The sequence below is a fragment of the Trachurus trachurus genome, assembly GCF_905171665.1.
Source record: "Trachurus trachurus genome assembly, chromosome: 6".
Taxonomy (NCBI): Eukaryota; Metazoa; Chordata; class Actinopteri; order Carangiformes; family Carangidae; genus Trachurus; species Trachurus trachurus.
This window is the reverse complement of record NC_139897.1, coordinates 32,849,284-32,860,779: the sequence shown is the minus strand read 5'-3', so window position 1 is coordinate 32,860,779 and position 11,496 is coordinate 32,849,284. Positions and strand designations below refer to the sequence as shown.

At 40.2% G+C, this 11,496-nt stretch overlaps 1 protein-coding gene across 1 annotated transcript in view; it reads left to right on the top strand.

Moving 5' to 3' along the window:
• Positions 1–4,507: 4,507 nt before the first annotated feature.
• The window catches only part of wasla (WASP like actin nucleation promoting factor a), a 35,958-nt gene continuing 28,969 nt past the window's right edge, over positions 4,508–11,496 (top strand). The window contains exon 1 of the mRNA XM_083973888.1: positions 4,508–4,932. Within this exon, the coding sequence (XP_083830014.1) occupies positions 4,828–4,932 (105 nt within the window). The 5' untranslated portion in view covers positions 4,508–4,827. The remainder of the gene's footprint in view (positions 4,933–11,496) is intronic.

The following is an 11,496-nucleotide window of genomic DNA, read 5'->3' as shown; positions in this document are numbered from 1 at the left end:
AGTGTCCTGCTCATGGGTTTGATTGATAAAAGCAAACACGTTTTGCTAAAAGTAAACAAATAGATTGTTAAATTTTTAACTATAAGCAGCATTTTTACATCTACTACAACTTCTACTGTCACTATAATCACCTTTTCACCAACTAGAGTCAAGTTGCTGCTGTGTGAGATTAGATGAGAGGTGAGGTTGGACAGTTGAGTATCTGTCGCCATCTAGTGGCCAAATTACCAAACTACAGTCTCACACTGCACTCACTTATCTGTGAAATAGATAGATAGATAGATAGATAGATAGATAGATAGATAGATAGATAGATAGATAGATAGATAGATAGATAGATAGATAGATAGATAGATAGATAGATAGATCCCAAAAATAAATGACAATGAGGAGAAAAACAACACAAAACACAGATATAACTGATCATTTTAAACATTTAAGCTTCAAACTTAACAGTTTTTAACTGAAACAATCATAAGTTAAGCAGAGTTTTTTTTCTGCTGTGTCACAAGCAAGGTTTGCTATTGATTTAATCATAACATTGTATTTTGTATTTTGATGTTATTACTCACTGTATGTCTTGTTGTATTGTTTTGTTCTTAAACCCTAAATTCAACTCGTATCAACTCAGAACTCACCTCTTTAAACTTCCACAAAAACAAAAATACTGCAATATTGATTGATTTCTAGGAGCAGAAAATAGGCCAGAATGTTTCAGATTTTGGTGAAAGGGGTTTATATACGATTTATTCAACAGACCTTCTTTGAGGTTGTTGAAGAAACTCTGAGAAAAAAAAATAGGAATCCTCATGCGAGTGTAATGCAGACGAGACAGACTGTAGGAAAGTGAAATGTGAAAATGTTGAGGTCTGACTGACAAAATAACTGCAGGAGGACTGACAGAGGACGAGATCCTCATCAGCATCAGCTTCACGGTAAATCCACAACACCTGAACGAGACGAGACAAAGACAGCAGGTGATCAGCATCAAATGTATCTCAGTTTGGCAGAATCTGCTCTGCTGGAAATCTGCTGCCTCAGAAACCCACCACATCGACCCCCTCCCCTCCTCTCCCATCCCCCCCTGCCCCCTCTACCCCTCTACCCCTCACCATCTGTTAGCATTGAGATAATCAGTGTGGTGTGTCTCTCACAGGTGGATGCAACCAGATAAAAACAGACAAAACTCTGATGATTCAGGAGGAAAAAGCTACAGAGCTGCAATGTGGAGGCTCCTATACTCATCATGGACCATATTTCCTCCCATATTATATTTACTGTAGGTCTCAGGTGTTGTCTCAATGCTCATTAGATATGGTTTTATATGCAAGTCTGGTCGCTTTTCTACGGTTTTGCTAACCCTCCTCTCCTCCATGTGCATCTGTTTCCAACAACAAAGCCGGTGAGAAATCAATCCATGGAGCGGTGGATAAGGTTATTTATCATCTACCATGTTACCATGTGTATATCTGTGTAGCCTTATCTGTCATCAACTAGAGGTTACGGATTACAGGTTAGCGCGTTACGTTTGTGTGGCAGTGTCGCCATGGAGACGAGAGCTGGGACACCGGGTCGGAGGCTCTGATCTTACAAGGTTGGTTTTCAGCCAAGAGACGCTAGGTGGAAGGCAGAGAGCCTTTTAGAAAATTTTTACCACTTTTATTTTATTTTTTTATTTTTAAAGCAATTTAACCACTTTTTCTAGGTTTTTCTTTACACTTTTTTTGAGAATTTTTTACCAGTTTCTTCTATATATTTTTTTAAAACTTATGAGAAATTTTACCACTTTTTTCAAGACAATATTTTACTTTTTTTTTTTTTTTTTTTTTTTTTTTAGAAATCTAGAATTTTTGAAAATTTTGTTTTGAGAAATTTATCACTTTTTTGTAATTCACGCTATTTGCCCTAATCTGAAAATATACATACAGTACATTGACTAAGAAAGTAATTTTCTTCAGTCTAAGATAAAAATCCTGCATAGTTCATTTTTACATTTGCTTTTCTACAATATATTAAGTTAGAGTTTCTAGAATCTATCTATCTATTGCATAACCTGCTCACAGTGATGATGCTAACCTGCTGATGATTAGAAGGTCAAATGTAGAGGCATTTACACAATCTTAGTTTAGCAGCATGCAAACATACTGTTGACAGCATGAATGTATCATGTATTATATTTATGTTTATTTTATTTGATATGGACATCACAAATACATTGAGACTGTTCCAGTGGACAGACCAGATGCTTTGCTTGGGTGTTTAAATTAGCACACATGCTAATTGTCAACACCAGTCCATAGGCAGCTATTCTAAAAACACAGAGCATATTATCATCAACAGTATGAGATAAAACAAAGTTCATGATCACAACAGTAGCTATATATTCTGGAAATACAGAGCATATGATCAGCAAAAGGAAATAAAACAAAGTTTATGATCGCGAGAGAGCATTGTTGTTTTGCTTTTAACCATGCTTCTAGTCCTCTATTAAAGGAGTTTGTATCAGTTTCCAGTTTCAGGTGAGTGGGGTAAAGTGTTCCATAGGTTAACCCCTTTTATTGAGAAGGCAGACTGTGAATGTATCATGTGTCATGTCTTCAGGTCATTTAAACCCATCCAATAGTTAGTTTTGTTCATTTTATCTTCTTGTTAAGATAGTTATGTTCCTTTGTGTTCAGACAGACGAGTAAGGAGATGTTACCTGCTTGACAGTTTTGACGGGCGATTCACACGACACGGACAGAAAAAGACAAAGCAGGACAGGAAAACCTCAAATTAGCGATCACAGATCACTGCAGAGGAAACAACCACATCACGGACTGTGACGAGGGCAAAATCATCACATCACAAACCAACACATTCAAACGTCGGATAAAAGAGGCCTTAGAGATCAGGAAGCCTGGTCCAGATAAAGACATATCACACAACTGGAGACTCAGGTTGTGGTTCTGTGATATTTGTGAATGAATGGTGCTTTAACTCCTCCTGTTTGGCTTCTGCTCGGTGTTTTATACAGTCGAGTGTATAGAAGCAGCTGGTCCACAGATTAGTGTTAGTGTTAATGCTACTGACGGGGCTTTAAACGCAGCAGCCGGCCGGCCTGGCGGGGCGGGACCTGCAGGACACCGACCTCCGCTGCCGTCTGTCCATCTGCCGGCCATGCCATCACAACCCTCACCCTCCTCTCATCGTCTGCTTTCATAAGGAATCTGAAGTTAATTAAAGTTATTTTGTCATCCCAACATGTGTTGCAGTTCCAAGCAGTGGTGAGACATAACATAAGGAGGGTGTAAATGGGTTGTTTCATTTGGTGTGTGGAGGTAAAACATCACAGATTACAAGACCAACACTGCAATAATAGAAAAGGCAGGAGTTCATTGTGTTAGTCTGTAAAGTAATGTGTTTTCCTGTGCAGTAAACTGCTGAAGAATGCAGGATATGTATATCTACAGGATGTTTTCCTAGAAGGTCTTTACAGAGGCACAGATATTTTTCACTGACAGAGGTGGTTCAAAAAAACAATACAAAAAAACACTGACTCCTCATGCAGTCTCAGTGGGTTGCCTCCCACCGTGAGGCCTGTACAAATAGCCTACCTAACAAGCAATTAAACATAAAATATTATGAAGAGAAAAAATAAAAGATAAACAAAACCAACTATGTTAAAATTACACAATTGTGGTTCATTTGTTTCCATTTCTAACTATTAGTTTGGTGTATTAATTCAGCCGAATAGTAATAGTTTAACTTAAATGTAAATAATATCAAATGTTACTGATAAATACAAAGCTTTTTAGAGGGCCCTGGGTATAGTAGGCTACTATCTATGATTCCTCTTACTTCTTTGCCTTTGTCTGTGCAAATAACAGTGTTACATGTAAAGGAGAAACAGCTTTTAGTAGGCTACTTATTTAATACAACACTATAATTGTTTTAAATCATTTTCTGTAACTATGTCTGGTGAAATCTTGCTTTATTATCATTCGTTATGCGGTTAAATTAAAGCATATTTTATAATTTTCCCCCAAACAAAGCCATTAAAAACACACACAAAAAAAATCTTCAGTAAATTATAAATTATTTATTTACTTTTTTTTTTTTTTTTTTCGTTTTTGCTCCATCTGATCTGGCCCCTCCCCTCGCTGCGTCACGCTCCCATCCCGCTCCACGCGCTCCTCCCTTTCCCTCCGCAGAGCTCGAGCTGCATTCCTGCTGCCACATCGGACCGAACCATTTCGAGTTGGCAACGACATTTTTAGCTTCGCAACGACCCCCAAAACGCAAACGCGATTTAGTTTTAACGTGAAAATAAAGTCAAATAATGTATTAACTCCCATATTCTCTTCGATTTTATTAAGTTATCCACATTTTTAGTGAATAAATACAGAGTTTGTCCATAGCAACACCCCCCCTCTCTCCCTCTCATCCCTTTTAAAGTGGTCTGCCCCGCTCTGCTGCCATGTTGGATGTACGCATCGCCGCTGCTGCAGCTGCTGGAGTTTCCGAATGAAAGTTGAGCGTTTAGCCGCCTACAGACGGAAAACGATAACTTATTTTTCCTATTAACGCCTAAAGTAAGGAGTCTAGAGTCTTTACTCTACGGGGCCAAGCCTGGGAACCACTCACTGACTCCCCCCGTCCTCCCCCTCCTTCTCCTCCTTCTCCTCCTCCTCCAGCCCGGAGTTCAGCGGAGATGATCCGGTTGCAGGCCACAGCAGCAGCAGCAGCAACCGGAGCCCGCATGGATTTCTTTCTGTAATCGGTTATCGGAGTTTGCATTGCAATTGCAAGTGCAACCGCATTATCGTTTTGGGAGATTTGGGAGCCATGAACAGCCATCCGCCGAGCCGCAGAGTCGCTAACATCGGCTCGCTGCTCCTGACGCCGCAGGAGAACGACTGCCTGTTCGGCTACCTGGGCAGGAAATGCGCCGTAAGTTGGTTTGTTTATCACCTTGCACATTCAAGATAAAAAATAAAAAAAAGCTGCAGATAACATCCACTCAGGTCAAATAATATAAAAAAAAACCTATGCATCTTCCTTTTCTAATCATTCTGAGTTGGTATGAAGCAGCAGAAACACGGCTTGGCTGTGTGTGACCCTGCTGCTACAATGACATCTGCGACCCTCGACCCCCCCTGACGTCCTTACTGTTTACATATTATATATTTTTTTAAAACAAACATATTAGTTCATTAGCTTCTGTTGACGTTACATGGCTGCACTTCTGAAGGTGCAAACCAGTGATCCTGGTGCAAACTGTTTCTGAAAAAAGCCCAAACTTGCAAGTTGCTCTCAAGCTAAATGTGGCTTGTCAGCTTTTTTTTGTTTTAAATGCACGGACTAATCATGATATCAAAGCCTAAATATTGTTTATCACAGTCTGCACATTCAAGACACAAAAAAAAGCTGCAGATAACATCCACCCAGTGCAAATATATATATATACGTCTGCATCTTCCTTTTTTAATCATTCTGAGTTGGTATGAGGCGGCAGAAACACGGTTTGGCTGTGTGTGTGTGTGTGTGTGTGTGTGTGTGTGTGTGTGTGTGTGTGTGTGTGTGTGTGTGTGTGTGTGTGTGTGTGTGTGTGTGTGTGTGTGTGTGTGTGTGTGTGTGTGTGTGTGTGTGTGAGACCCTGGTGCTACAATGACATCTGCGACCCTCGACCCCCCTGACGTCGTTACTGTTTACATATTATATATATATTTTTTTTAAACAAATAGGCCTATATACCTGTTTAGTTCATTAGTATGTTGCATAGCTGCATTTTGAAGGTGCAAACCAGTGATCCTGGTGCAAACTGTTTCTGAAAAAAAGCCCAAACTTGCAAGTTGCTCTGAAGCTAAATGTGACTGGTCAGCTTTTTTAAATGCACCGACTAGTCATTATATCAATAAATAAGAAGTAGATTAAAACATTAACAACAAATGCAATAAAAAAGAAAACTAGTAGCTGAAAGTTAATAGCTACAGTGTTGTTTGTTTACATCAGTAATGTGTCTGTTGGTTGGTTATTATGAACATGTCTGGAACAGGAAATGCAAATTTAATCGTCCCAATATCATGTAAACATTCATTGTTTCAAAGGAATTGATTTGGGCTAATCAAATTTGAGTATGGGCTTAATTTGGGCTCTAGGCCATATAAATATGTTAGCTAGCTTCTGCTTTGATATCTTTTAATGTGTATTGAAGGATTAAGTTAATGAAAAATGAATTAACAACTATTCAGATCTTTTCATCTTTCAAGTTATCGATCAAGTCAATCAATTCCTGTTTGCAGATTCTTCAATGGGACGATTTGCTGATTATATTTGAGTTTTTGGACCAAATAAGCCATTTTAAAAACACTTTACTCTGTGGGGAAAATGTGATGTGTATGTTTTTTTTTTTGTTGCAACACATTATATCGACTTAATAATTAATACATTAAGTGCAGTAGGTATCAAAGGTTCAGTTTATTTAATTAAGTATGCTGGACTAACGCATAGTGTACATTACCTCGAGGCACTTCACAGAGAAAGGTCAAGACCTGACAACATTAGAGAGAAACGTTCCCACCAAGAGCAAACACTGTGCAACTCTGGAGAGCTGGAAAAACTCCCATTTATTATTTTATTCCAGCTCCAATTGACACTGTAAATAATAATCCCTGGTCCAACTTTAGAGCCTGTAGTGTGAAATCTAACCACAGTTTATCTTCAGAAACACCTGGAAGAGCAGGAAGCCCAGGAAGGCTTCAGGTGGAATGCCGGACATGTCCTGCAGTTAAAGCTCCTAATGTCAGGGTAGTTGTTGTTGTTTTATGTGATTAGAAGTTTGCTTGGATAACAAGTTTGGTTTGGTGCTTGAGGCTTCTTTGATCAAATATTAGCCTAACCCTGCTCAGAAAATGGCAGAAAAGTTTGTGGCACAACACAACACAACATCTGGCTCCAAGTCTTAAAGTGGCTCCTATTTAGTCTAAAAATAGCAATGCCCTCCTTGCTACCATTGTTTTTATTGACTTGATTGAAAACATCATGGAATTCAGTCATTTCCAGTTAGAAATCCCCAAATGCTGAGTCATTTAAAAAAAAAAAAGACCTTTTTGTAGGAGCGAGGAGTCATTGGGTGCAGCGTTTCCTTCCACTTCATCAAGGATGGCTGTTTGTCCTCTTGACGTCTGGAGACAGGAAGTTGTTGTTATCAGTGATGCTGCCACTCGGGACGACGACGACTTCAGGGCCACTTCACTTTTTTGTTAGTTTAAAAGCCCCAGTATGTAACTTATTTGGCTTTTTATCAGCAAAAATCAAACATGTCTTTCATAAATCCGTATTTCACTGAAGTGGAATCACAGCTGCATCCAAATGAAAGCTTTCTGGTTCCTTAGAATGAGTTGTTACAAGTCGTTACAAATACATAAGTGGGCGACGCACCGAACCGAGGCGGCCATGTTGCATCGTGACCGTAGGTAACCACGGAAACGGCCTGTTAAAACTGTCACCACTGTGTAGTGTGAGGAAGGACGGAGGCACTGGTGTTGCATTCAGGTGCAGTCAGGCAGACGGCCGTCGGCAAACCAACCGGATGTCATTTTACTCCACCAGAGAAAGACAGTAAAACATATTGTCGGACCACTTGTTTACATAGACGCTTGTTTATCCTGTTACATGCAGCGTCTGTTGTCTGTCTGACATCTGCCCCATTTCAGGTGAATGCAACATCAAGAATACGTTCAGATATGCAACCGCACCGCTAGATGGGGGGAGAATTCCTACATACTGGGGCTTTAAACACCCCAGGAACCTGAAGGCAGCATCTGAACACAGTTTTTATCTCTGCAGTACATACCAGCTGGCTTTTATTGGACGCTTCTTGGACGAGGACAAAAAGCCGTAAAAGCTGCGAGCCTGCGGTTTGATCTGATGTAATGTGGTGGCTGCAGACGAGCTCAGCAGGTTTTTTAATGTCAGAGCGGCTGCAGGTCTCAGAGGTGAGCCGGAGCTGAGCCTGCAGGCCGGACTGAAACAAGTCAAACACCTGAGCATGAATAGTCAATTTTACTGAGACTGGTTGGGTTGCACTGACCAGTCGAGCTGGATCATGGAAGATAAAAACTGTCGGGTGGCGACTGAAATGTTTCTGCAGCCCCAGGTATCAACATATCTGGTATATCTAGTTTATATGTCCTTGTTAATTAAAGTTAAACCTTTTATTTAACCATTGAGGGAATAACAAATAATAACACTAAGTAAATGATTGACCGAAAAGTCTTTTATATCTCAAACAAAAAAAATATGCAACACAGGAACTGGGAAGAAGTCCAGGTGTTACCAGATAAGTGGTGTGTAATTCAACTCCACCATTGTTTGTGTCACCGGAGTGAGTCTCAGTTAAAGACCAGCGTTTAGGACGACGACTTGTATTCAGACCTCCTGCACAGATGGAGGGGCTGCACTCGGAGGGTATTTCCCAAAGCAGGATTAGAAAGTTAGACTGATATCTGTGACCATATCAAAGCTGAGTCTGATGATACGGATTTGAATCTTAAAAAAAAGAAAGAAGTAAAAAAAAACACGGGTTATTACGTTTGGGTTTAGGGTTTAGTTACGTAAGGTGATGGTTTCTTAAATAGGGTAAAAAAAAACACAATTTCAGAGAATATGAGATATAATCTTCCTAAAGTTTTGCGGCTAATTTGCTAATCCGGATTTGTGGAGTGCCCCTCTGCACTTTAAAGGTCTCTCAGTGGAGGAGGGTTTATAGAGAGCATGCAGAGTTTGAGACTGACTGAATTAGAGATTCTCTGGGAAAACGGCGGCCATGTTGCTTTCATCATCATCATCTTCTGTATCCAGGTTGTGTTGAACTGTTACCAAGCAACCGAAGCCTCTCAACCGGATGTTGGGGAGTCCTTAGACAGAAAGGTAGAAGCAAGGCCCAAGGAGCTGATTGGTTAGTTCCTGTCACATGACCAAAGGAGCTCTAGCCATGTTAAAAAAGTTGATATTTTTACTGTCAAAACAAAATAGATTCTCATTTTTTTTATGGTTCCACTTTTAGCTTGAAAACTCACATTTTTCTCTCATGAAAACAAAACTCTTAACACTGACCTCACACTGTAACACAACGGATTCTGCTTCCAGTTACAGATCTGGAAGTCGTTGCAGAAATAATTAATGCGAGGCTGCAAACAACATTTATTTTGGTTTTATCTGGCTTTTTCTCAGTGAATCATTTAAAGTCCATTAAAGTGTCAGACAATAACAAAATAATGATGAATCATACTTTCCCCCAGCTCAAGGTTGACAGCTACAGATTTTCAAAACACAGAGAAAACGCAGACAACAACACTCAAATTGGAGAAGATGTGATGGAAAAACGACATTCTTCTATTTTGTTTTCTTCTGTTCTGCTCTAGTTTTTATCCAAGAGCTGAAGCACGCAGTTCGTTTACATGAAAAAACTGAATTATGGCCTTAGTCCGACTATAATTGGCGACTAAAGTGCATGTAAAGGCGTTAGTCCGACTATGACTGGACTTCTCGAGATGCAACTAAAACACCCAGATGATGCGATTGGAAACCGATGTTCTTCGTCACCATGTGTGGCTTAGAAGAAAGACTATTGTTGTAATCCTCCAATAGCATTTGGCTTTCTTTTGTTTGTATAAAATGAACAAAGTGTCGGATTCTCCATGTTGTCGCTGTTTGAAACACCAGTTTGCTGCCTGACTCATCTATCCAATTGTTTCCTATGTCATGTAATGGGTCAACTGGAAAGGCCTCCATGTTAACCCACTGAAATGACGCATATCGCCACCTAGTGTTGAGGAGGCCGACATGTTTTCGTCAGTTATTTGATTTTTCCTGCTGCGTAAACTGGGACAAAGATGGAGCTCCAATGAGATTCCCAACTCAAACTATGAGTACAGCTCCACTTGGCTGTGACTGATGAGGTTTGGACCTTCATTCTTGACCTTTGGGGGGAAAAACACCTGACAAAAGACTCAACTGTCCTCAAGATGAAGTCTTGAAGGAAGAGAGTCAGAAACTACCTGTGAACATGAGGTGAAGTTCCTCCTGGACAATGTTGCTCCTTCAGCATCCAACCTGATTGGCTTGCTTCGGTCTTTGAATACATCACCGTTCACATGTCAGTCAACTAGGGATGTCATGATTACTGGTTTTCACAATTAATCACAGTATTAAACGCCACAATTAATTGATCGTAAAGATGATTAAATACCATCACTCTCCAAAAAAAGATTATGTCAGAACTATATCGGCAGATGTGGTGCCAAAGTAAAGGAAAATGCACAGATACTGGTCCATTTATCTAACATAACACTGAATTGGTAGGAGTTTAAATGTTAAGTGTGTCATTTGTAATGTAAACGATTATTAAAATAACCTTAACATTCGGTATAGATGACAATTAATGACTTTTGTGACTGTGACTGTAAACACTTCCCCTTGGGGATTAATAACTAGTCTATATTAAGAGATTAGTAATGTAATTATCTTTTGACTATTTCATTTTACACATTCATAGCATTGTGAAATCTATTGATGCATAATAATCGTGATACCGTGATTAATTCTCTGACAATAATTGTACCAAGAAAATCTATAATGGTGACATCCCTACAGTCAATAAAGTTTACTAAACATTGACTTCCATGGCTGAACGATCCGTCCTAGCAATAATATCTGCAGGCCAATGTAACCAGGAAGAAAATAAACGAAGAACTTCTTCTGTACGTTTCTGTGGAATCGGATCGTCTGCAGTTCAAGTTCCCAGAGTTCATGATGACATGTTCAGATGTCGTGAATAGTCAGAAACCCGATCTCTGAACTGGTTTGTCTATAAACCGTCAGTCAATAAAGAAGAGGATCTGACTTTAGCTTCAATTCTTGGTTTTGTCCTAAACCATAAAAGACATAAAACAGAGAAGCAACAAATTCCTCATTGCAGAAGCTTCAGCAGCCTGATGTTTACAGAGGTTCTGTTTTGATTGACGACTTGACGGTTTATAACTTCCTCTAGATTAATTCTGAATGGTGTGATTGATGGATGAGTTGATTGAGGACTGAACGGTGACAAATCATGCTGACGTGTTGGTTCTTCTGCGGTGCGTTCGATGCCGAGGTGCGGCACCCTGCTGCAGACGTCGCTCCTCTCCCTCGGTGAGGTTTCACGGAGCCTAAATGAGGCTTTTAACAGGCGACCGTTGACCTTTCCCGTGTGATGCTGAGCGGTGATTTCATGGTGAAAAGTGTTTCCTGCTGCTCCTCTGACCTGCGCTCATAAATCACAGAGGAGGAAACCGGCCCAGCGGCATTTCCTCCTCCTCATCCTCCTCCTCCTCCCCCCCCTCGGTGGCTGGAGTTTGCAGAGGGACAGAGGGATCCTGGAAGAGGATTTAACGCAGCATGACCTTTTGCTGAAACCTCGAAAACCACAAACCACAGCGGTCCGAGGACGGGACGGTGCTGAGGCCAGCAGCA